Below are 26,453 nucleotides of genomic sequence, written 5' to 3'. Positions count from 1 at the left end.
TCCTTTTCCGCCGGAAGTGACGTTTTGGCAGTGTTTCCTCACAGCCAATCAGAAGAAGGCGCCGCCGAGGGTGGAGATTGAATACTGCATTCTGTGAGTTTTGGGGAACGATCATTTTCGTCAAATTGTGGGTAGAGACAGGGTTTGGCGAATGTTCTTCTCTGGTGGAGTAATGGCAAAGTCTACAAAGTTGGTTTTGGGGGTAGCGTAGGGATCCCAGGAAGGGGGGGTAGCGCCCCTACAGTCGGGTTTCAGCAGGGTGACTGGAAGGAGTGGAAGGAAGCTGGGCAAAGGGGTTGGTGGCGCGGTGAAGACAGAAGGGGTGTGGAAGCGGGGCCTGAAGCGGGCTACCCCGAGCCGGGTGAAGAAAGGGGGCGTATCTTGGAAGAAGGGACCAGGACCTAACGGGATCCGGGGGCTATCTGGGCCCCGGCGACTCCAGTTAAGGGATGGATTATGTGGGCAACACGGATGTTTGGGGTGATCCATGAACAGAGTACCACAGGAAGTGGTTGGCTGACTTAATGGAAGTGGGGTGCAAGGAGCCAGACCGAGCGGTTTGCGGAGCCGTGCATCCCTGCCTCCTGAGTGACCCAGTGCAAGTCCCTACACCTCTCTCGGGGCCTCAGTTTCCTCCTCTGTAAATGGGAGTAGCAATCATTCACGACACACAGATTGTTGTGATGCTTAAGTTAGATGAGTTGATGTGTGTTCCATCATGCCTAGCGATAATAGTGACATGTAGAGAACGCTCAAGAAATTGTCATGGTAGCTGTTATTATTATCATATGGGGTTTGCGGAGGGCAAGGGGTGTGGCAATGCATTGAGGCGGACAGGGAATGGCAGGAAAGGTGGGCTTGTGGAGCGCTCTAGGAAAGGATGGGATTCCGGCGGTCAGGTAGGAGGGGGTCCTCGGATGGTAAGGGTCGACTTGGTCTGTGACCGCAGTGAAGCTGGACTCTAAAGAGGGGACTGCACGAGAGGAACATGATAAGATGCGGCGCCCTCGGGGTCGGGGAAGGTGTGGTTTGGGTGATCCGGTTTAGGCGGCGTTGCTGCGGGGCGGAGCGGCTTTGGGTTTCACCGGGGAGGAGCTTATCTGCGGTGGGCGGAGCTGCGGGCTGGGCTCGGGTCTAGCTTCAGGCATCTGCGGGTCTCGCTCCCATCCGCACTGCAGCCGGCAGCCTGAGCCATGGGGCGTCCCACCGTCCTGCTCCTGCTCTTGACTTTCCTGACGCCTGGGGCCGCCATCCGTGTACCGCCGGCCATGAAGGCCCTCAGCAGCCTGCGTTGGTCAACCAGTTTCACATCCCGCGGTACTGTTGCCAAGAAGTACTCGATTAACTACATCGAACAGAAGGTAAGGCGGGGCGGGGTGGGCGTGGGGGAAGATGGGGTTTCGAAGTCCCCGGCCTAATAGCCCCGGCCTAGGCACCGTAGCCCACCCGGAATTTCAGACCCCTAATGCCTAGGACTTGTCCGATCTTTGGCTCACAGCTTCCAGAGGGTGGCATCAAATCTCAGTTATATTTAAAATCTCTCCTCCCGTTACCAATAATTTAGTATCAATCCTGGTTCCACACTCTCTTCTGTAATTGGCTATGACAGTCACTTCAACTTCTTCTCCCAGAGGATGCCCTAATTCAAATTTCCCTGACCCCCCGTCAAATGAAAATTATTTAATGCCAACTCTGCCTCCTACTCCATGGTGACAGTCATTCTTTGTCCCTAAGCAGCCTCTAAATACACATTTCCAATATCTTATTAGATAGTATTTAGTATTCAGCCTAAAACGCCAGGCTGTCATCTCTTGCTTAGCTCAAAGTTGATTTTGTAGCCCTTTGATTAAGAGTTTTTAACCATTCTTATTCTCCATAAGACTGAACATATGTGTACCCATGCTTGTAGAGGAAGTTGTAGAAGAAAGTCAAGATTTGAGGGTGGGGGTTAGCATCTGTATGGTTCTGAAACTTGAGTTTAGAATTTTAAAATAGGCTTGATGCCTTTGTGCTTGGCTGAAGCATGAGGCACTCTTCTGACAAGCGTGGATAGAAAAGTACATCCTGTGTAAAATGACAGGATCTCTTAAGGTTCTGTATTTCTGGGAGCCTGTATAAAGATAGGCAAAGCTTAGGGAAAGGTGTGGATTAGAAAGGATGCAAGAGTCTGAGGTTTGGCCTTTGGAGTCAAGTAGAACAGCATTCTATTCTGCTAGCTCTGTGACCTTGGGAAAGAATACTTCTCTGAACCCAGTTTCTTGGGGCGCCTGGGTGGCTCAGTCGGTTAAGCGTCTACCTTAGGCTCAGGTCATGATCCCGGGGTCCTAGGATCAAGTAGGGCTTCCTGCTCAGTGTGGAGTCAGCTTCTTCCTCTCCCTCTCCTCCTCCTCTGTTCATGCTCTCTCTAGCTTGCAGGCTGTCTCTCTTTATGTCTCTCAAATAAATAAATAAAATCTTAAAAAAAAAAATCAACCCAGTTTCTTGATCTGGGGATTTGGTGATGGTTAAATGAAAACAGATGACAAGTCCCCAGCAGAGTATTTGGTCCTGAATTTTGAGTTTTGATAGAGGATTGCATGAATTTGTAACATATAAGAAATTATTTTTAACCCAGAAATTTAAATCACAGTTTATGAGGAAGATAAAGTATTTTATTTCAGCAGAGGTACCAGGAAACAGGGGACTTTTTCTCAAACAACTTACTTAAATTAACTCTCTAGGGTACAATTTCTTCATTTGTAAATTGAGAGGGTTGAACAAGGAACAGCATATTACACACTCTACTGAGGAAAATTCAGGGCTTTTGGGGGAGCTGTCTCAGGGGGTTGGTGGGTAAAGGCCCAAGTGGTAGCCAAGTTAGGGTGCTCCAGTAACCCCACTCTCCCTGAAATAACTTTGAGCCTGAGCATTATGTATTTGTTTCATGTATGGGATTTTGTAGAGGATTATTTGCAGAGCTTTATTGGCACAGTAAAATTGAAGGGAAACTATTGGAATGAGGATCTCTGAAATCTCTTTAAAAGTGATGAAGGGGCACAGCCTGGGTGGCTCTGTTGGTTAAGTGTCCCGCTCTTGATTTCGGCTCAGATCTTGATATCAGGGTGGTGAGATCGAGCCCCACACTGGGCTCCCAGCTGAGCATGGAGCCTGCTTAAGATTCTCTTTCTCCCTCTCCCTCTGTTCCCTCTCCACACTTGTGCACATGTGCTTGTGCTCTCTCTCTCAAAAAAAAAGAAACGATGAAAAAGAACTATCAGCAGAAAAGGGAGAACAAAAGGGAGGAAGAGACCAAATGATCTGTGAGCCCTTAATTTATATTCCTTCATTATACATTCCTTCCTTGACCACGTAACTATTTAGAAATATAGTTTAAGGTAAGTTCTTTCCATTTTTGTTCATTTGCTAAATCTGACTTTACTCAGTCACCTTTTGCCCTCTGGCTTAGTTTATATTTTAGGACACAGATTCCACGTATATGTTTATTACTATAGTAATAATTTTCCTTACATCAACTCCAGTTTTTCTGAGAAAACTTCCACATATGTATTTATTACATAATAATGATTATAGTAGTTGCCAATTTTGGACCATAGATTTTTAGTTGGGACTGACTATGTCTGTATAAACTCTACTTCAATTTTTTTTTTTTAGTTAGAGGACATGAAATACTTTTGTGCCTTTTGATAATAGACATCATTATTAGAATTGTAAGGCTTGGTTTTTATTCAAGGTTGAATTTTTATCAACCTTTGTAATGATTTTCTTTATCTGTAGTTATATCTGTCCAGTTGACCAAGCCATTCCCAGCTGTCCTTATATGCACATAAGTTCCATGAATGGTATAGGTATAAAGGCTTGGCCCATAGCCCTTTCCCTCCCCTTCACTCCTCAACACACACATACACTTTTAGCAACATAGAACATAGACTCAATTGAATTTTACAGTGTTGGAAATTCTGTCTGGAGTATTGTCTCTCTTCTCCCCAAATTAAACTCATACCTGTATTCCAGCTGAAATGTCACCTCTTCTGTGAAGAGACTTCTCAACTTTAGGGCAACTTAGTTGTTTTTTTTCATTCTGCACACTTACTATTTTATGTGTCCCCTATAGCTAGATAGCACTCTCCAGTACCCAGAAGTGCCCATAAAAAATATAAAGTACAAAATGAATATTTGTTGAGGGAGTGAATGAATGACTATCCAAAAAAAGCCTAAACAAAGCAAAGTCTACCATCATTTAATTGACACAAGTTATTTTTTATTTTTCTTTTCATTTTTTACTTCTATTCTTAACTAATTATTTTTCCCCTTCTTTAAAAGTCTTCAAAGGTTGTTGATTTAGTAGGAATTTTTTTGTATTTGTTTTTTTTTAATCCAAAGTAACTGAATCAGGAGACCAGACAAAGGATAGTACATCACTTGGTTACATCCGGGCTTTGGGTACATGTGTGATGCCAGGGTTGTAAGGGGCTCCTTGGAATCTATGGCTTGTGGTTACAAGGTTTCCCTTCTTCTCATTACCCTCCATCTCCCAGCCTAGCCCCTCAGAGTAGAATGTGAGTCCTGAGGGCATTTTACTGTGTGATGTAGTGGGAAAAGAGAATGGGTCCTTTGAGGCTCTCATTTTCCTCAGTGTTACTAGGAAACAATATTTACTGTATTAGAGTTCTCTAGAGAAACAACCAAAAGAATGTTTTTCTGTGTGTCTGTATCCCTCTTTTCACAGAGATTTATTTTAAGGAATTAGTTCATATGATTATGGAGGCTTGGTAAGTTCAAAATCTACAGGGTAGACTGGCAGCCTGGAGACCCAGAGAAGAGTTGCAGTTTGAGTCAAAAGAGAGCCTGCTTGCATAATTCCTTCTTGCTCAGGAGAGGTCAATCTTTTTTGCTATTCAGGCTTTCACCTGGTTGGATGAGACCCATTCACATTATAGAGGGTAAATCTGCTTTACTCAAAGTCCACTGATGTACGTATCAATCTTTTCCAAAAAACCAGCTTCCTAGAAACATCCAGAATGTTTGATCAAATATATGGGCACTGTAGCCCAGCCAAGTTGACAGGTAAAATTAACCATTACTTCTACCAAGGTTGTTGTGGGGGTTCAATATGGTAACACATGAAAGCACATGCATAGTGCCTGGGAGATGGTAGGAACTTTAAGGAACATAATAGAGTAAATAGAGTAAACATAATAGAGTAAAATTTCTTCCCCATTCTGTCCTAAAACCACAATCCCCATAGTGTTAGCATTTCAGATTGAACCAAATGCATGACAGTTGTGATAATGCCTCTTCTAGAAACTTAGTGGTCAGTAATCTATACTCAACTATTCCTATTTAACTACTGACCAGTGTTTATGTTAGAACTCTGCAACTTGACCCAGTGTTAAGCTCATGGCCACTGACTTCTGCAAAGCCTTCCCACAGCTCCTTCCTTGTCTGCTGTGAGGCCGTCACATCAGTGGGCTAAGCTGTTTCTATTTATGTACATCCATTATGGTTCTTTTAGTTCCTACTCCAGGTTCCCCTTTTCCACTCATGCCACAGTGACCCTAACGTCTAGTAAAATATTGATCTTTCTCCTCCTCCTCTCCTTTTTATTTTTTCCCCTCTTCTCCACTTTTTGTTATCGGTTCATCTATTGATGGCTTTCCCCTTAGGCCCAGAGTGTACGTCACAAATATTATGTGACTTCTGAATTGATTTCTGTTTTTACCCCTAGACTCATTGCCAGAAGGGGTTTTAGAGATCATGCGGTCCACCCCTTAGATATGATGAAGTAACTTTGATCTAAATTATGAAGAGTCAGGAACTTGATAGAGATTGATTACCATACAAGTTTGAGAACAAATTCTATTTCTCCCATTAGCTGAGTAACTTCAGACAGATTACTCTGAGCATCTGTTTTTATAATCAGCAAGATGGGGATAATTATACTGTTCATCTCACAGATTTGTTGTGAAATGAGCTAATATGTGTAAAGGACTTAATAGCACAGTTTAGATATCACTTTACTCAAAAAATGATAAATATTTTTATTTTATCTTGCGGTTTCTTAATATATATGGCTTTAACTTACCCCCTCTCCACACAGAATAAAATATTCAAATCATCACTTACCATACCTAAAATAGTTATTCTAGAAAATATGAAAATTTGTATGAACTCTTTTCAGTTACATAAATAATATATATATTCCTTTTTATCAGTGGGATATAATTTAATATACTTGTAAATAAGGCAAAGAAATTAACGTTTTCCTTGTTTGAAATAATTTTCTTTCACACAAGACTGATACATAATGAAAAGTGTAGGAAGCTATTTCTATTATTTTTTTCTATGCTCTTTTGCGTTTTGGTAAATTGCGGCGGGGACATATAATGAATGTATCCTTTTAGATTTTTGCAAGTATCTTTTCTATTTTATAATAATACTAAATCTAACACTATCTTTCTGATAGCTTTCAATGTTTTATAAGTTAATGCTAAAATATAATTTCAGTAAAAATTAATTTTAAAGTTTTGCACTGTCATTTATATCCCTCTGCAGCATATTGCAAGGACTTTAAAGCACTTAAGACATTTTTGAAGTTTGGGTTCTAGTATCAGACTTGTCACTAACTCATGGAATGACCTTGGGTAAGTTGCTTGCCTCTAGATCTCAGTGTAAGATCTCTTATGTAAGATAAGAGGATTGGACCTGGTGACCTGTGATGCGTCTGTAATTCTGTTCACTGAGTGCTTCCTGTCTATAGGGCCCTGTATTAGGAGCAGTGGGGATTTGAGTACAAGTTCTGTTTTTCCCCTTGCCATTAATTGCCTTTGGCATAGCAGACCTAAACAGTTTTTCCATCTCAACTTTAAATTAGACAGACTCCTATCATGTAAAGGTTTTTTTTTTTAATTAAAATTACTCAGCTTTACCATTAACAAAGTATAACATAGAACACTGTATTTATATTTATGATTTTAAAGTTTGCTTGATTATGGGTGGATTGGAGAAAAAAGAATCATAGGGAAGGAAAAGACCTTGATGACATGTCTTACCTTATTTGTCATCATATTGCCAGAGCATTGCACAGTGCCCTCTACATAGTAGTTCTTTTTTTTTTTTAAGATTTTATTTATTTATTTGAGAGAGTGAGTGAGCGAGAAAGTATGAGAGCAGGGGGAGGGGCAAAGGCAGAGGGAGAAGCACACTCCTCTCCCCGCTGAGCAGGGAGCTGGACTACGACAACGTGGGGCTCGATCCCAGGACTCTAGGATCATGACCTGAGCCAAAGGCAGACACACTTAACCGACAGAGCCACCCAGGCGTCCCTACGTAGTAGTTCTTAATAAAGATTTTTTGAATGGAAAAAATTGGCTATAAATTAAAATGAATAAGGAGTAAGAGGAGGGAGAATAAAATGAAATATGTACTGTATAAATTATTGAATGCACTAGTGATACTAATAATCTGCTACTGCGTATTGAAAGCTTTATATGTCCTAGGTTCTAAGTACGTAATAGACATTTATTTATTTATTTAGATTTTATTTATTTATTTGAGAGAGAGAATGAGAGAGAGAGAGAGAGAGCACATGAGAGGGGGGAAGGTCAGAGGGAGAAGCAGACTCCCTGCTAAGCAGGGAGCCCGATGCGGGGCTTGATCCCAGAACTCCAGGATCATAACCTGAGCCGAAGGCAGTCGCTTAACCGACTGAGCCACCTAGGAGCCCTAGACATTCATTTATTTAATGTTCTATGAGGTAGATGCTATTATTGTGAGAGAACGATCATACAGAGAGGTTGAGTTACATGTTCAAGATGCTTATCTGTCTCATTTTGTTTTTCTGAAAATAAACTCTAATGAGTTTCTAGTTCTAAAGCAAATGTCATTACCTTGCTTATTGTACTAGTCAGGATAAGGCTAGGCTATGCTGCTGTAGCAGAACTACAAAATTTTAGTGACTTAAACCCCCCAAAATGTATGACTCAAACTGTATTTCCATTGGGGTGAGCAGAGGGTTCCCTCATTACATTTACTTAGAGACTAAGGAGCTTATGGAGGCTTTCTCTCAACATACACTTTCGTGATCACCATAGCAATGAAAAAGGAACATAGAAAAATAATAAATGCTCCAGTCTGGAAATTGCACATCACTTCCTTTCATAATTCCTTGGCCCAAACTGGTTGTATTGCTGCATCTAAGGACAGGGCAGGGAGATAAAAAATACTGACTTTGGAGATCCTAGAAGGAGAAACAACATTAATGACTACCATACTCAATTATTCTCTTACTCACCCACCCATCCACCTACTCAGTGTTCATCCACTTCCTTTTATATGTCAGGCACTGTACTAGGTCCCAGGAAAGCAGAGATGATTACATCCTGGAGGACTTCACATACTTGTTGGCCATTCCAGTCACACATACTCAAGCTTGTATCTGAAAAATATGGAAAAGGACTGACAAATGTGTGATGTCTTGGCATTATGTGGCTGCAATTTACAGATTGCTTCAAAAAAATCCCTGAAGGTGGCACCCCCGGGTGGCTCAGTGGTTAAGCACCTGCCTTCGGCTTGGGTCATGATCCTGCGGTCTTGGGATCAAGTCCCGCATCAGGCTCCCTGCTCAGCAGAGAGCCTGCTTCTCCTTCTCCCTCTGCTTGTGCTCTCTCTCTGTCTCTCTGTCTGTCAAATAAATAAATGAATAAATAAATCTTAAAAAAACATAAAAATCCCTGAAGTGAGGCTGGTCTACTTGATATTTTCTTGCTCAACTTATCATTATCATGATATTTCACTGACCTGATGTGTATATACATTGAAGCATGTGATTAATAAAGGAATTTATTTATTCATACTGTCACTCAGTATTTAAAATAATTGTTTTGCCTGTCTTTTTCATAATAAAGGAAACAAAACTGATACAGAGATTTATGTAAAAAATCTGAATTATGCTTTATAAGTGTCCATCAAAAGGAAACCTTTGCATTGACAATGTGTATGTTATTGGGGAGTTATAAAAATCCTTTTTTTAATATCTTTTTTATTCTGGTTCACAGTTTAGGAAAAGTAGTCATTGTTGTTTATGAGCAGTGAATGAATAAACATTTATTGATTGTCTTATCTGGGCCAGGTATTATTTTAAACTCTTTTACATACCTCCTTTTAATTATTACAGTCACTTTTAAGAATAGATGGTTTAATTGAGGTTCATAGAAGTTAAGTGACTTGATCAAGCTATTGAGGGACAATATATTTTAATCTTTTGCTTCCAAGATTTATGATCTTTCATTCAGTTGACTTCCTGATGCCTCTGTTTTCAAAACTGATTGTCTCTCTATTTATATTCCACATTCAGTCTTTAAAACAATCCTGTGAGGTAGATATTATGCTCATTTTTAGAGGTGAAACTGTCAAGCTTCAGAAAGATCAAAGGAAGAAACATGCAAAATATCCCACTTGTAAATTTCCTGGTTTCTCAATCCCAAATTATAAATAATTTGTGGTACATCCATAAAATGAAATATTATTATGCCTTCAAAATGATGGTCTTGAAGTATATCTGGTAATGTGGGAAATGTTCATGAATTACTGATAAATGAAAAAAGCAAAATAGAAAACTTGAATGTACAACATGTTTCCAAATTCATTTACTCTATTTTTGCTAAGTTCTTACTATTTGCAAGGCACTCTTCTAGGCACTGGGGCAAGAGCATTCAAGACATAGAGAAAAGCAAGTACAAAAACCTGAAGGTAGATGTTCCTGGCAGGAACAACTCAAGGAGGCCAGTATGGCTGGAAGAGGGTAGCAGGGGATGAAGACAGTGAGGAGGAAAGAGAAGAGAGATACTCCTCTAGCAGAGAAGGAAAGTAAATGGACTAGGGAATTACAGTTTGATTACAGGCAGCTTTGAAGTCTCATGCATGTTGGTAAGACCATTTGATAGGCTGTATGTTTGTCTAGCTACCTTTACTTTCTTGGGTATGAATGAAAAGTTGGTGGAGAGTTCTTTTTAACCAGGATTATCTTTTTGCCAAACCAGTAAAAGAAAGTGAGAGAGAGAGAGTCATGGGGATTCAGGGGCATATGCAAGGGAGTAATTTATTCATTGACCATGAAATTTCAGCCAAGTAAGGAAGGGAGTGAGGATGGGGTGAGGGACAGTGAAAGGTGGATTATGTGAGGTTGAAGGTCCTCCTTGCTTCCTGCAGTTAGCCCTCTACTGCAGTCCCCATGGGTCACATTAATCACTTCTTCTCCCATCAAGCACTCTTCTCCTCAGAGCCTGCAATGATTCCTAATTGTTTGCTTTTTTTTTTAGGGAGATTTTATTTATTTATTTGAGAGAGTGCAAGAGAGTGCACAAGCACGGGGAGGGGCAGAGGGAGAGGGAGAGGGTCAAGCAGACTCCCCACTGAGCAGGGAGCCTGACGCCAAGGCCCTATCCCAGGACCCTGAGAACATGACCTGAGCCGAAGGAAGATGCTTAACAGACTGAGCCACCCAGGCACCCCAGCTGATTGTTTGCTTTATTTAGAACAAAATCCTGTAGTATTCAAGGCCTTTCACCCTGTAACCCCCACCCACCTTTCCAGTGTGCTAATCTATTCTTCACACATGCTCATTCTTTTCCTGTTTCTATGCTTTAACCCACATTGTTCCTTTTGTCTGGAATACCTCTCCCAATACCCTTCCCCCCTTTATCAATCCTATCCTTTTTTTCAGCCTCATCTCAGACACCTCCTACCTCCTCCATGAGGTGTTTCTTAATCTCCTGGAAAGTGTGTGATCAGTCAGATCTGTCTTTGTACTTCTCTCATGGCACATGTCTTATCTAGCCTTGTGTTAAGGTCTTTTGTACTTTTGTCTTACTCCCTTTTTAAAGCAGGAACTCTATCTTGTAAGTATCCATACTCCATAGCATATACTGCCCATAGGTAAGTTTTATAGTTCTAGAGTATCATCATTACAAATGTTTGTTGAATCTGTATCTTTCCGCCTCTCTCCTGCTTCCCTATACAAGGAGATAAGGAAAGGGTGTGTGTGTGTGTGTGTGTGTGTGTAGGGCGGGAAACGGTATGGAAATTGATTCTCAACTGTCTAAAATCCTTTTGGGAAACAATGTAGAATGCCAGGCAAATAAAAACAGTCCCACTTATTCACATTCTCTTACTCTGATGACCTGAAAGCTGTAGCTAGTTTTCTGTACTGATTCTTCTCCCCACATATATACAGAGAAAGAATCATGGAAGGGAGTACAGCAAAGTTTGCTCTTTGTTTTGTGTCTGGGTGAGGGCCAGGGAAAGGATAAAGAATGAAGACATTAGGAAAAATGTCCCCTTAAAGCCTACTTCTGTGGCAATTGTGTACTGCCCATATTTATTAGAGAGCTAAGGTAAGGCAGTACTTTTTATGATTCATTTGCAAAAGAAGCCAATTAACTATGTATATTAGTAAATCCTTACTTTCTATTACGTACATACATCAGTTCCAAGTTGCCACACAGTGCTGCACCTGAAGAGGGTCAACTGTCCTATCTCTGTCAAGCTCATGGTGTTCTCTTTCTTGTTGCTCATGTTGTGGGGATGCCCACATGGGTTAAGAAAAAGCAGATTTATTAAAGTCAGATTTCTTTAGGAGCTTTCTCTGAACAGCTCTGCAAGTTGGTTATGATACAATGAAGATGAAGTATTATTCTATTACAGTAGATATGATATCTAACATATAGTAAAGAAGCACAATTGTACATTCATCCAGAAATATTTATTGAACTCTTCCAATGTGCCATACACTATGTTGATAGCTGAGGATAAGTGGAAAGCAAAGACAGACCTCATGAAGTTTACAGTTTAGTGGGAAAGAACATAGTGATAAGTAATTACAAGTGTGATAATGTGTGCTTTAAGGAAGTAGTTTGTTGTGGGATCTACAATGGAGTCCTGAGTCTTGTGTATTAGAGAATCCTATAGGCAGCAATGGTATCAAAGTAGACTGGGAAGCTAAATAGGAGTTAGCCAGGAGAAGGGAGATGATTGAGATTTCTGCCCAGGTAGAGGGTGTATCCTAAGGTAGGAAGGAGCAGTCCATGTTGGGGGAACTGAAAGATCAGAAATACTGGGACAGGGGCTCAGACTCTATGAGGCAAGAGGTGGGCCCTCAAAAGTACGAGGTCAGTATTATTACTATTTCCATTGGTACATGCATGGTGTTCCTTCTCTCAATCTTTCATTGATTTTAAGAACATAACTTGGTGTTGAAGTGGTAAGGGGCAAAGCACTGCTCTGCTCCCCAGAGTAAATGCATTCACCTTGTGACAGGTACAGCCTAAGTGCTCTTAATATATTATCCCACCCTGCAAGGAGGTACTACATCTTTTTTATAAAGAAATAAAGGGCTCAGAGGTAAAGTGATATATCCATTATCACATAGCTGATAAGTGATAGTGCCAGGATTTAAACGGAGCTCTGTTGACATCAGAGCCCTTGATCTATGTTGCTTCTGTACTAGCTGTATTTCTGGAATAGACAGAAGATTGTGTAATTCATGGCCTAAATTAGAGATAGTGTGGAAGTCACATTTGTTAAGGAATTCCAGATTAGACAGTAATAAAGTCAGTTCTCTAACACCAGGCTGGATAATTTTGGAGAGAAAAAAAAATCATAATGGAGGTTTTAACAATACAGAACTTTCTTCTGACTTGACTTTTGTGTTACAAAAAGAAGGCTTTTAAATGAATGGACCTTTAAATAATGGACCATGTTAACAACAGAAGGGAATTATGAAACCTTCTAAGATATAGACTATGAGATCTTTTTGGAGGGCTGTATACATTCTAGAGTAAAGGATGTCAAGAGACCTCCACTGATGATCACAAAAAGGTATTCTCCAAGAAATAAAAGAGGAGACTAAACTGGTAGGGCAGGAGTGAGGTCACTACTTTAGAAATTGTCCCCTTAAATTTGGTGCTCAGTATAGTTTACCCTAGTTTCATTAGGGAATCCTCCTTTTTAAGCTTTCCCAACAGTCTGTGTACAAAATTTGGCTTGGAATAAGTTAATTAAAGTTCATGTAAATGTTGCTCATCTATGCTGCATGAATTAGTCAATGCTATATATTCGTCTTCTATTCATTTGAATGTTCCTCTTTTGTCCACTAACTCAGAGGAACAGAGGTCACCATTTGGCACTTGCTTTTGAAAGTCTACCTTGATTAGAAAGTCAAGTTCAGGTAAACATACCTATGTATTTGTTTTCTCTGAAAGCCTGGATAGTGGTCTCATTTTTTTTTTTAAGATTTTATTTATTTTAGAGAGAGAGAAAGGGAGCAAGAGAGAGAGAGAGAGAGTGCATGTGAGTGAGAGAGAACCAGGGGGGGGAGGGCAGAAGGAGAGGGAGAAGCAGACTCCCCTTATGGGGCTCGATTCCAGGACCCTGAGATCATGACGCCAGTGGAACCGAAATCGAGAGTCGGATGCTCAGCCGACTGAGCCACCCAGGCGCCCCTAGTGGTCTCATCTTTAAACATGGTGCTTAGAATGATAGTATTATTCTTCAGTTTAATAAAGTATTATCATTTTAAAGGATATTAAACTGAAAATTTAAGCTAATCTCTTTAACTACTTTTACAAGAAACCTGGCTATTTGAACCATGATTCTAATTATATTATTCTGATCCCCAAGAGGAAATAAGCAGTCCTTTGAGATGTGGATTCAGAATCTTCAGCATATGGGGTGATGAAAGTGATGCTACAGATTATTTTAAAATTCTTTAGAAATAAGATACTCAGTCACCTTTTAGTTTTGTGATTTGTACCTTTCCTCAGAGCTACATAATTCATATAGTGATGAATGTGTAACTAAAGGTATATTACACTGTCTATCACAGCACTGGATAGAAAGTCAGAAGCAGGGGCACCTGGGTGGCTCAGTCGTTAAGTGTCTGCCTTCGGCTCAGGTCATGATCTCAGGGTCCTGGGATTGAGCCCCGCATCGGGCTCCCTGCTCCGCAGGAAGCTTGCTTCTCCTTCTCCCACTCTCCCTGCTTGTGTTCCCTCTCTCACTGTCTCTCTCTCTCTCTCTCTGTCAAATAAATAAAATTAAAAAAAAAATCAGAAGCAAAAACATACCACCATATACCAGGCCGTGTGATATTTAGTGTGTTAGAGACTTTCACTGTCACCAAGTCATTGCCTTGTTGCTGTTTTCAGTTCCATGATAACTGCAAATTTTCTTTTTTTTAATTTTGCTTTGCAAGGTCATATTGTTTTAAGCAAAAAGTTGGAACAAATTGCTAAAGTTTTTTTGTTTTTTGTGGGGTTTTTTTTTTGCTAAAGTTTTATATCAGTGGGGTACCTGGGTGGCTCAGTTGGTTAAGTGTCCAACTCTTGATTTTGGCTCAGATCCTGATCTCAGGGTGGTGAGATGCATCCCTGCCTCGGGCTCTGTGTTCAGCCGGAGTCTTCTTGAGAGTCTCTTTCTCCCTCTGCCCCTCCCCCAAACCACACTTGTGTGTGTGTGTGCGTGTGTGCGCGAGTTTGTGCGCGCACGCCTGTGCATATGCTCTCTCTCAATAAATAAATGAATAAATAAATAAATAAATGAAATCTTTTAAAAAAGTTTTATATGACAATTTCTTCCTCATAAGTAGTAATATTAAACATGTACCTTGTGTATGTTTTTGCGTGTATTTGGCAGTGGTTTCAGATTTGGGAGGTGCATGCTAATAAAACATGCTCTACAAAATATACTAGTAATGCATCAAGCTCTCACTTCCTTCAGACCCTTGCTAGGTACTTGCATGCATGTATTATCCTACATAATCATCGTAAGACATCTCTGAGGGGTGCCCTGGGTGGCTCAGTCAGTTAAACATCAGAATCTTGATCTCAGCTCAGGTCTGAGAGCACCACTCGGGGGTGAATTAAGGCGTTGGGCTCCATGCTGAGGGGGTGGAGCCTACTTAAAAAAAAAAGACCCCTCTGAGATAGGTACTATTTTTTTTTTCATTTTACATATAAGAAAACAAGCCTGCAGACATGAAGTAACTTGTTCAAATTCGAATAGCTCTAATAGGTGGCAGAATTGGCATTCAAACTCAGATCTGTCTGCAAATTCCTTTCTCTTTTTGCTACTTTACAAAACATTCCTTTGTGGTTTTCAGGAGAGAAAAAACAGTTTTTGAAAGATACCCTTGGTACTGATCAGATTTTATTAGTGCAGAAGTGTGTGTATGTGCACTTAAACCTTGGCACTGGTATTTTTGATAAGTTTTCCTGATGGCTTATGACTAGCATGTTTGGCCTGCATCATTGTGATTTAATAACCTAATTTAAAAAAGAACTACAACCCAAACAATGGCTCTGATTCAGCCGATATGAAAGTGAGGAAGTACTTGTTATCGTTTGTCAGTGAATTCTTATTTTTATACAGTTTGAACCGTGGGTCACACTGCAGACACTATCCTTTAAAACTGCCGGAAACCTCCGTCACTTCCTGAGCACTGATGGCCTCTTCCTTCGAGGGAGCAGCTCATACAAAAATTTCTGAAAGCAGTGGTGATGACTCCCTTCTCCTTGGCCTAAGATTCTTCCTTTCTCTTAAACAATTGGCTTTAAATGACAATGACTGGTGTGGCTAGTGCAGACCAAAACAGGCTATCTGTTTGCCTTTTACGAAGTCTGATTTCTAGAAAATGACCGTAGTTTAAAAGAGAAGGTAATTACTATTTGCTGACCACCTCTCTGTGATCTCTTCAAAGACAGCAATGTTGGGTCTCATTCATCTGTGGGTCTGGGAGGCTGCAGTACCAAGCTTTGTACATGTGGAGCTGTGCTGATAGAATGACACTGCATGTTATGTTCTGTGTTATTGAAAACATTAAATGCAAATATCCAACATTAGGCAAGGTATAAGAGAGCATCTTGCTGTTACTTACATACCCCTAGTCTTTGGTTCATCTCTGAAGAATTTGAGTGTAACATGGTGAAATGAATGTTGGCTAAGATGCCGGGGAAGTTACTCTCCAAAAAATATGGATCATGGTTTTTAAAGATTTCCAGAAGGGCTTTTTGCAGTTAAATTTTTAACATTGCCAAACCCTTTTATTAGTTTGAATTTATAGTCATTTTTCTGTAATCTCTGTTCTCTAGATGATCTTTCTCCATTTCACACTCCAGACAAGCATATACATACATTTACTCTTGCCTATTGGTCTTCCTCTGAAGATTTATTCTTTAAATACTTCTTGAATCTTCAAGGCGTCTGGCCTGTTTAGCACTTGCTTGTTTCCTTCTGTTAAAAAATATTCCCCTCCAGGAAGCCCGTCTTTGTTAATTGGAAAAGTAGTGGGGGGTCTTCTGTTGTTTTTTTGCTCCTGTTTCACATTCCCAATTAATTCACTGTTCTTGTTTCATCTTTGCTTACACACATCTAAGATGTGCAGACAACTCTAGTTGATTTGTGAATTCCATGTGCTTCATTTTTAAATTCCCAACTGCCTCACCCATGCCTTCCAGGATATTTTGATTGCCCTATCCCTTGTTCAGCTTGTATAGGCTTAGACAAAACAAATGGATTTTAGGATCAGCCTTTAAAAACATAATCAGAGAAATAACTCTGCTAGAAAAGAATCTCTAATATTTATTATATATTGTTATTTCTTATTGACACTGTGCCAGGCATTACACATTGGTCATTTCATTGTTTTATACACACTGTGCTGGGATTTGGCTCATACAGTACTGGTATCTCTCTGCTTGGAATGGTTTATCTTCCTCCTTTCTCTGCCTGGCACTCCTGTCCATCCTTCACGGCTCAGGTCTTATATCACCTCTGTGAAACTTTATGGGACTGCTTTGTTTCTCTTCCCAGGCTGTGTATTGACTAATATCCCCTTTGTGCTTTCCGTTGCACTTTATAAATACTTCTTTTTTACTACTACTCTGGATTGCAGTGATTTGTTTATATGTTGTTCTCTGTATTAGGATATGAGCAGCCTGACTGCTGGGACCACACCTATCAGTGTATCTACAGTGTACACTCTCAACAGTTGTTTAAATCAATAACTGGCCCAAGCTGAGGTGATTATTCCCTTTTCTGAATGCTGTTAACACTTGCTTTTATTATATTTTGCCTAGTACTATCAATATGGCATACACACTGACCAATTAGAAGAGAAGCTGGTCATAGAGCTGAGGCCTTTTATAGTGCCATGGGTTAGTTCTTTAGACCTGAGGTCTGGAGAAGGAACTGGGACAGTGGGATGGGTGGGCATAGAGTGGGGGTGGGCATCACTCAAGGTGCTGAGATAATTATTTGCTAACCGGTATAGAAGGATTTCAATATTTTAATAACTGGCTGAGTATCAGCCTTGGTTCTTCCAAGTAGTGGGCGCCTTAAAAATAGGATGCTGCTTAAACTGGTTAGCATCCCTCATATGGATAGTTAGGTGCAACTGAGAGGTATGGGTGTTCAAAGCAAGTTAAACTTTTATAAAAAATATTAATGTCATTACATAACACGCCCTTCTAAAACTCCTTGGATTTTTTTTCACAGTACTGTCAATGGTACTAATCTCCTCCTGGTCACCTGGGATTAGAGTATCATCTGATTCCTTCACCTTCACCTCTATACCAAAGTCCAATTAGCCACAAGACTTTTCCATGATTCCTTCCTACTTTATGCCCCTTCCTTTGCATTTCCAGGCTTACTAGCTTTTATAAACCCACACAATTCCAAGCTAAACTATTACAATAGCCTCTTCAGTCCCTTTGTTCTGTCAGCCTCAGGCCAGGCCAGCTGGCACTATGGTTTTTTCTCCCCTCCTCTTTTCCAGTCCAGGCCTTTACTGGGCCCTGCTTAAACTCCACCTCCTCAGGGAAACCTTCCCCAGTTGACCCAGCCTAGTAAGAGCTATCCTTCCCTGGGCTCCGCTAGTACTTGCTGTCTGTAACATTCGTTAACTCTACATTAACTTTGTGAAATGACTCTTGTTGCCTGAACTGTAATTACATCTTAGAATGTAATTTAGCAGGCAGTTATCTCTCAAGCAGGAAGCAAACATGCCCTAGAATTCGTATCCTCACAGGGTCATAATGGTTCAGGACATTTAGAGTTTTAAAATTTCCTGATTGACATAATTTAAAATTCTGTAGCCAGGTTGCTGAGTAGCATGTAATTTTGTTTGAAAGAAATGCTGACTGTGACCCACTAACTTGAGTTTATAACCATGAATGGATCACAACCTCCTTCTTATGAAACACTAATCTAGACTATATGGATCCTATAAAGATGAATGTTTCTCATATAATGGAGAGGTAAGGCCTAGAAGCAAAAATCTTTACTACAGGGTGAATGTAATATAGAGATATAGATATAGATATAGAATATAGATTTCGATATATATGTGTATATATCGATATCTATATATAACACAAGATTTCAGAGGAGGGAGAATTGTGTGGTGAAAACTACTTCCTATTGTAGGAAGACAATTCTGTTTGGGGGAGAAGGTTGGTATCTCTTGATAGTCTTAGAAATTTTCCCTTGATAGTTAAATCATTCCTTTCAGAATTTTTTGGTTTTTGTTTTTTTGTGCTTTATTATTACCGTTGGTTTTTTTTTTTGCAAGAGCACATAGGAATGATATACATTCATTTCCTTTTTCTTTATTTCAATTCTAGTATAATTAGCATACAGTGTTACATTAGTTTCAGGTGTACAATTTTAGATTTCAGGTGATTCAACAATTCTAGTGCCCATGTCAGTAAGTGTACTCTTAATTCCCTTCACCTGTTCCACCCATCTTCCTCTCTGGCAATCATCAGTTTGTTCTCTATATTTAAGAATCTGTTTTCTTGGAGTGCCAGGGTGGCTCAGTCATTAAGCATCTGCCTTCGGCTTGGGTCATGATCCCAGGGTCCTGGGATCGAGCCCCGCATCGGGCTCCCTGCTCCACGGGAGGCCTGCTTCTCCCTCTCCCACTCCCCCTGCTTGTGTTCCCTCTCTCGTTGTGTCTCTCTCTGTCAAATTAATAAATAAAAATCTTTAAAAAAAAAGAATCTGTTTTCTTGATTGCCTCTTTTTTTCTTTATTCATTTGCTTTGTTTCTTAAATTCTACATATGAGTGAAATCATATGATGTTAGTTTTTCTCTGACTTATTTCACTTAACATTATATTGTCTACATCCATCCATATTGTTGCAAATGGCGAGATTCCAGTCTTTTTTTATGGCTGAGTAATATTCCATTGTATATATACACCAACTCTTCTTTATCCATTTATCTATCCACGGACACTTGGGTTGCTTCCATAATTTGTCTATAGTAAATAATGCTGCTATGAATATTGGGGTATATACATCTTTTTGAATTAGTGTTTTTGTATTTTTTGGGTAGATACTCAGTAATGGAATTACTGGATCATATGGTAATTCTATTGTTAATTTTTTGAGGACCTTCCATACTGTTTTTCACAGTTGCCACACCAGTTTGCATTCCCACTAACAGTGCACGAAGGTTTCTTTTTCTCCACATGCTCACCATCACTTGTTTCTTGTGTTTTTGATTTTAGTCGTTCTGACAGGTATGAGGTGATATCTCATTGTGGTCTTGATTTGCATTTCCTTGATGATGAGTGATATTGTGCATTCTTTCATGTGTCTTTTGGCCATCAGGATGTCTTTTTTGGAGAAATGTCTGTTCATGTCTTCTGCCTTTTTTAAATTGTATTATTTGTTTTTTGGGTGTTGAGTTGTGTACTTTGGATACTAACCCTTTATTGGATATGTCATTTGCAGATATCTTCTTCCATTCACTAGGTTGCCTTTTAGTTTTGTTGATTGTTTCCTTTGCTGTGCAGAAGCTTTTTATTTTTATGTAGTTCCAGTAGTTTATTTTTGCTTTTGTTTCCCTTGCCATAGTAGACAAATCTAGAAGGATATTGCTATGACTGATGCCAGAGAAATTACTGCCTGTGCTCTCTTCTAGGATTTTTATGGTTTTAGGTCTTACATTTAGGTCTCTAATTCATTTTGAGTTTATTTTTGTGTATGGTCTAAGAAAGTGGTCCAGTTTCATTCTTTTGCATGTAGCTGTACAGTTTTCCCAACAGCATTGTTGAAGAGACTTCTGGTTTTCCTATCACCATTTGTTGAAGAGACTGACTTTTTCCCATTGGATATTCTTTCCTCCTTTGTCGATGATTAATTGACCATATAATTGTGGGTTTATTTCTGGGCTCTCTATTCTGTTCCATTGGTCTGTTTTTGTGCTAGTACCATACTGGTTTGATTATTATAGTTTTGTAGTATATCTTAAAATTTGGGATTGTGATACCCCCAGTTTTGTTATTCTTTTTCAAGATTGTTTTGGTTATTCAGAATCTTTTGTGGTTCCATATGAATTTTAGGATTATTTGTTCTAGTTTTGTGAAAAATGCTGTTCGTATTTTGATAAGGATAGCAGTAAATCTGTAGATTGCTTTAGGTACCATGAACATTTTAACAATGTTTGTTCTCCTGATTCATGAGCATGGAATATCTTCCCATTAGTTTGTGTCATCTTCTATTTCTTTCATCAATGTTTTATGCTTTTCAGAGTATAAGTCTTTCACTTCCTTGGTTAAGTTTATTCTTAGTTTTTAAAAATTATTTTTAATGCAATTTTAAATGGGACTGTTTTCTAAATTTCCTTTTCAATGACTTTATTATTAATGTATAGAAATGCACTGGGTTTCCGTATATTGATTTTGTATCCTGTGACCTTACTGAATTCATTTATCAGTTTTAGTAGTTGTTTTGGGGGAGTCTTTAGGGTTTTTCATATATATAGTATCATGTCATTTGCAGATAGTGAAAGTTTTACTTCTTCCTTATCAATTTGGATGCCTTTTATTTCTTTTTGTTGTCTGATTGCTATGGCGAGGACTTCCAGTACTATGTTGAATAAAAATGGTGAGAGTGGACATTCTTGTCTTGTTCCTGACCTTAGGGGCAAAGCTCTCAGTTTTCCCCCATTGAGTATGATGTTAACTGTGGGTTTTTCATATATGGCCTTTATTCTGTTGAGGTGTGTTCCCTCTAAACCTACTTTGTTGAGGATTTTATCAAGAATGGTTGTTGTACTTTGTCAAATGCTTTTTCTGCATCTGTTGAAATGATCGTATGGTTTTTATCCTTTTTCTTGTTGATGTGATGTATCACATTGATTGATTTGCTTATGTTGAACCATCCTTGTGTCCCAGGAATAAATCCCACTTGATTGTGGTGAATGATTTTTTAAATGTATTGTTGGATTCAGTTTGCTAATATTTTGTTGAGGATTTTTGCATGTATGTTTATCAGAGATACTGGCCTGTAGTTCTATTTATTTGTAGTGTCTTTATTTGGTTTTGGTATCAGGGTAATGCTGGCCTCATAGAATGAATTTGGAAGCTTTCCTTCCTCTTTTGTTTTTTGAAATAGTTTGAGAAGAATAGGTATTAACTCTTCTTTAAATGCTTGGTAGAATTCCCCTGTGAAGCCATCTGATCCTTGACTTTACATTCATTTCCTCTTTATTCACCATCTTGTTTTCCTTCTAAGTGTTTTGTGCTTGCATAATAGCAGAGCTTGTAATTGAGATTTCCTGACTTGGACTGTATTTCTAAACATTAATGAGCAAAGCAGGATACCATAAGGGAAAAGATTTATTTCTTTTTTAATAGTCATGCATTTTGGGGACAAACAAAAATGACTATTTTTAAAATGGGGAGCTCTAGGAGGTACTAGGCTATGGGATGAAAATATTACTAGTGAATAGTTTACCTTCTCATTGTAGGCTGCTTGGATTATAGTTTTAAAGGGTACAATGTCCTATAGCAAGTAGTGTTGGGAGGTTATAATTATTACTCCTGAGTTATATAATTACTCCTGACTAATTTCCTTTAGAATATGCTGTTTGTTTTTTATTGATTTTTCTTTTTAAATGAAATGAGCTCTCGAGGTGAAGCTTTTCTTGGGGCAGCTCTTTTCTCTTATAGAAGATCCTTTATGTAAATCCCACCTTACATTATTTTTTCTGCCTCAATGAGGACAGAATTGTTCCTGGGGAAAATGTATCATCAAACTGCTTTTTAGGTTTCCCAGGGGTCACATGCCAAAATATCCATATGGTTGTAATGTACTTGTGTGTGTGTGTGTGTGTGTGTGTGTGTTTGAACATCACAAGGTGTAATTACTGATAGTTATCAATTACCAGGGAGTATTTGCTAGAATTCAATAAATTGGGGGCCTTTACTGTGGTCAGGGATTTATACACACACTACCTTGAATCCTTGCAACCTTCTAGGGAAGATATTAGTACCCCTTTTACAGATGAGGCAACTGAGGTTCAGAGATGTGAAAAAATGTGCTGAAATTCACCTAGCTTGAAAGTGGCCCAGTCGGCATTTCAACTCAGAGCTGTCAGTCTACAAGGCTGGGCTCTTCCCACTGGAGAAGCAGCACTCTCTTCTGGGCCTGGGGTTGTCCTGGAAAGCCCTACTTGGGGAGGGGGGGGCAGTGCTTCAGTGAACACATGGATGGAGGGAGGATGAAATAGGGAGTTTTCTGTAATGACATGTAATGTCATGTAATATAGAATATTCCAGGTGGGGAAATTTCACATGCAGCAGCCTGGAGACTTGGGAAAGCATATTATGTCCAGAGGGTTTCTGAATTATGAAGTAGGAGAGGGCAAGTGATAGAAGATGAGGTTGGAAAAGAGGTGGGCAGGGCCCCAGTATAGGCATTATCATATCCTCTGAGTTTGCCTTCATTGGATTGTATCTCCTCTTTGCTGCTATAACAAACGTCCTGTGCTTACCTGTATTCATAATGTGCATCCCTTGTGTAGAAATAGTTTCTTTGCCTGCTTATCTCAACTAGACTGTGACCTCTTTGAAAACAAAGACTGTGTCTTTTATCCTTGTGTCTGGTGTAGCCAGGAGCATGCAATAGGCGCTCAGGAAGTAGTGGCAGGATGAAAGGGCCTTGTCCTTGTTGAGAAGAATCAATATTAATAAGAGTCACCTCTGTATTTAACACTCTTCTGCCCTTTCAAAGTTGAGTTGGATTTTTAACTTGACAATTTTTGGATCTGTTCATATGTCCTGTGGCTAACACACCTGATAGATAACAGTGTCACCGGTAAGACAGGGGCTGAGAAAAGAGTTAACTGGTATAATCCAAGTTCACCTAGGTCACTTGGTCTTTTGGTGTCACATTATACTTCTCACTTTTTCTACCCAAGTCAATTCCACAGTCATTGATGAAACAGTCCTATGCCAACGGTGCTTTGTGCTGTGGGGATTCACATGTGAACCAGAGAGGGGAGGCAGTATGATGTGGTGGGAAAAGTCACCCTCTACACTTCATAGAGTTTCTGTGAAGAACAGATAAGAGGATGTACCTTTAGGCTTTAGGTGTGGCCCTTGCATTATTCACAGGGGCAAGTGGGACTAATACTAATACATATAATTTGATCAACAGACTCTGACATCTTATATGGGGTTACCTTAGTCTTGGGTTAATAACAGTATGGCAGGTATAGGATATGTATATATAAATAACTACAGTGAAAGAGTATATTTGAAAAATGCTATAATAGAACTGAAATTACCATGGAAGCACAAAGAAGGCAGGAAGGCCAAGGATCGCTTAGTGTAGGAAATGAGATTGAATAGAATCCCCTGGGCCTTTTCACACAGTGACATACCTGATAGAAGGCTGTGGAGATTTTTTTTAAAGATCTAATTAATTAATTAATTAATTTAGAGAGAGAGATCAAGCAGACTCCCGCTGAGCATGGAGCCCAACGTGGGGCTTGATCTCGTGACTCTGAGATCATGACCTGTCAAAATCAAGAGTCAGAAGCTTAACCCACTGAGCCACCTAGGCACCCCTGAAGGCTGTAGAGATTAAAGGCTTAATTAACTATTGTCTGCTCAGACCCCTTCTCTGACCACTGTATTAAAATCAGATCTACCTTTGTATTTTCTGTTGGAATCAAGCCTGCACGATTGTGGTTTCCAAGTGTTTATTTGTGTATTTGCTTGTTTGTTGTCTGTTTCATTCATTAGACTATAAGCACTGTGAGGGCATTGACCATATCTAGCTTGTCCACTGTTGTCTCACTAGCACTTACCTATGGTAGACACTCAAGAAATGCTTGTTAAATGAATGAATGACTATAACTATTCACTGCCACTTCTATGTACATCCTATTAACTCTGGGCAGTTGCTATACAAGATGGTGACATAAAAGCAAAAGCACCTGAAAGTAATCAAAGAAGCGACTTGGTCATGTTTGAACTTGTCATTGTTCTGAGTTTTTTGGTTTCAGCTGAGGATATCCTTTTCCTTTCCTTTATCTTTTTTACAGTGTCCTTATCACTCAGACCGGATGAATGCTGAAAACAATGAGTGGACTATAGAGTATATTTTTAAGTTGATGATTAAAGGTCTCTAGAGGCCATTTTATAGTGAAATCAGGACTGAAAATTTTGACCTTGGAGTTTCCCCATGAGGAAAAAGCTACTTTTCTTCAGTTGCTTCCTTTTGTCGGTGATTTTCATATGAGGATTTTGTGAAGTTTAATATTTTGAAATGCTAAAAGCTTTTAAAATCTTGTATTATTCAATGTGATAAAAATAATTCATTTTAAAGCAATCTCTAAAAATGAATGGTGTAGATTTTTGTTGCAGTGATTCTCACAATGTGATTCACAGAAGATCTTCCATGGGGAAGGAGGGGATGCATTTTAGTATTGTGTTATAGTATCTTGTTCATAGGTACCACTTAAGAAAAAGGTAGTTTGTTAATTTAACAGAGGTAACAAGGTAAAGATTGTGGTCCTTATGTCTTTTGTCTCATCAGAGAGAAACAGAGACTATAACTTTGAGAACTTTGGAGTCTCATTTGTACAATTTTTTAAAAGTAGTTTTTGTAGGAAAAAGGTAGAAATAGGATCTACTTTATTAACTTCCATTAAATGCTAGGAGGAGCCTGCTGGCCTTCGAAGTCTTGCCCCAGTTTAGTAGGGCTCTTACTATTTAGAATGCCCACGGTCAGGGTCGCTGCAGAATCAGTTATTGAAGAGCAGCAGTGGTGGTTACAGTTGTTCAAAAGACTCCCTTTTACTGATTGCTGTTGTGCATATACTGCTGATATTATATACTGGGACCTTTTTGATTGTGATCTTTCCTGGGTGTAGTACGATTTTGGAAAGTGAACTTTGTTATATGTGTTATATATGTAGCAATTTAAGTGACTTGGGTTGAAACTGAGCTTATTTATCATTCTTGCCATGATCTCTTACCTGGACCTTTCAGTAACCTTCTGTTTAATCTTTCTCCCTTTTTAAAATTTTTTTTTATTTTTTAAATTATTTTATTAAAAAAATATATATATTTTTAAAGATTTTATTTACTTATTTGACAGAGAGAGACACAGTGTGAGAGGGAACACAAGCGGGGAGTGGGAGAGGGAGAAGCAGGCTTTCCGCCGAGCAGGGAGCCCGATGCAGGGCTCCATCCTGGGATCATGACCTGAGCCGAAGGCAGATGTTTAACGGCTGAGCCACCCAGGCGCCCCTGATCTTTCTCCCTTTTTAAAACATCATCTCTTTCTCCAAGCCAGCCTCCACAGACAGAGTGATGTCTTTAAAACATGGATCAGAACAAATCTTTTTTTAAGAGAAGAGGAGAGAGGTGGGGGGAACAGGGAGGGGCAGGGGGAGAGAGAGATAGAGAGAGAATCTTATCTAGGCTCCATACCCAGTATGAGCCCGAAGCAGGGCTCAATCTCATGATCTTGGGATGCAGGGCTCAATCTCAACCACCCTGAGATCATGACCTGAGCTGAAATCAAGAGTTGGACACTTAACCAACTGAGCCACCCAGGCGCCCCTGGATCAGAACAAGCCTTAAAACTCTTAAGGCTTCCCATTTTCTTAATGTTAAATTTAAACTCCCTACCCTAAGCCTCATCCCATACTGTTCTCCCTTCTTTTGTACCATGCTCCAGACACTCTTGTCTCCTTTCTGTTTCTAACATGGTAAGCCCTTTCTGGCCTCTGGGCCTTTGTATTTTCCATTCCTTCTTTCTGGAATTCTTCCCCTGGCTTGCTCCTTTAAGCTTTACTTCCAATGCCACTCCATGGAGAGTACTTCTGGGTTTGTTTCTTTGGACTGTTGTAATAGTACTACAAACTGGGGGACAGAAATTTGTTTTCTCGCAATTCTGGAGGCCAGAAGTTCAAAATCAAGGTTTTGGCAGAATTGCTTTGTTTTGGGGGCCCAAAGCGAGAATCTTTTCCATGCCTTTCCTAGTTTCTGGTGGTTGCTGGCAATCTTTGGCGTTCCTTGGCTTGCAGCTGCATGATTTCAGTGTCTCCTTCTGTTGTCACATGGCTGTCTTTGTTTTGTTTATTGGTGTCTTTT

At 39.6% G+C, this 26,453-nt stretch overlaps 1 protein-coding gene across 3 annotated transcripts in view; it reads left to right on the top strand.

The window, feature by feature from the left end:
* The first annotated feature begins 37 nt into the window (after positions 1–37).
* PRCP (prolylcarboxypeptidase) overlaps positions 38–26,453 on the top strand; it is a 71,115-nt gene continuing 44,699 nt past the window's right edge. The window contains exons 1-2 of one of the 3 annotated variants that reach the window (XM_025894443.1): positions 38–93; positions 1,179–1,361. In XM_025894443.1, coding sequence (XP_025750228.1) covers positions 1,194–1,361 — 168 coding nt within the window. In that variant the 5' untranslated portion in view covers positions 38–93; positions 1,179–1,193. Of the gene's footprint in view, positions 94–171; positions 190–797; positions 900–1,178; positions 1,362–26,453 lie in introns of those variants that run through there. The other 2 variants (XM_073879790.1, XM_025894444.2) reach the window with 2 other exon arrangements.

The sequence above is a fragment of the Callorhinus ursinus genome, unplaced genomic scaffold (assembly GCF_003265705.2).
Source record: "Callorhinus ursinus isolate GAN/ISIS: 27379988/994484 unplaced genomic scaffold, GSC_fseal_2.0 scaffold35, whole genome shotgun sequence".
NCBI lineage: Eukaryota > Metazoa > Chordata > Mammalia > Carnivora > Otariidae > Callorhinus > Callorhinus ursinus.
Note: the sequence above shows the minus strand (reverse complement) of the source record. Positions and strands in the feature narration are given on the sequence as shown.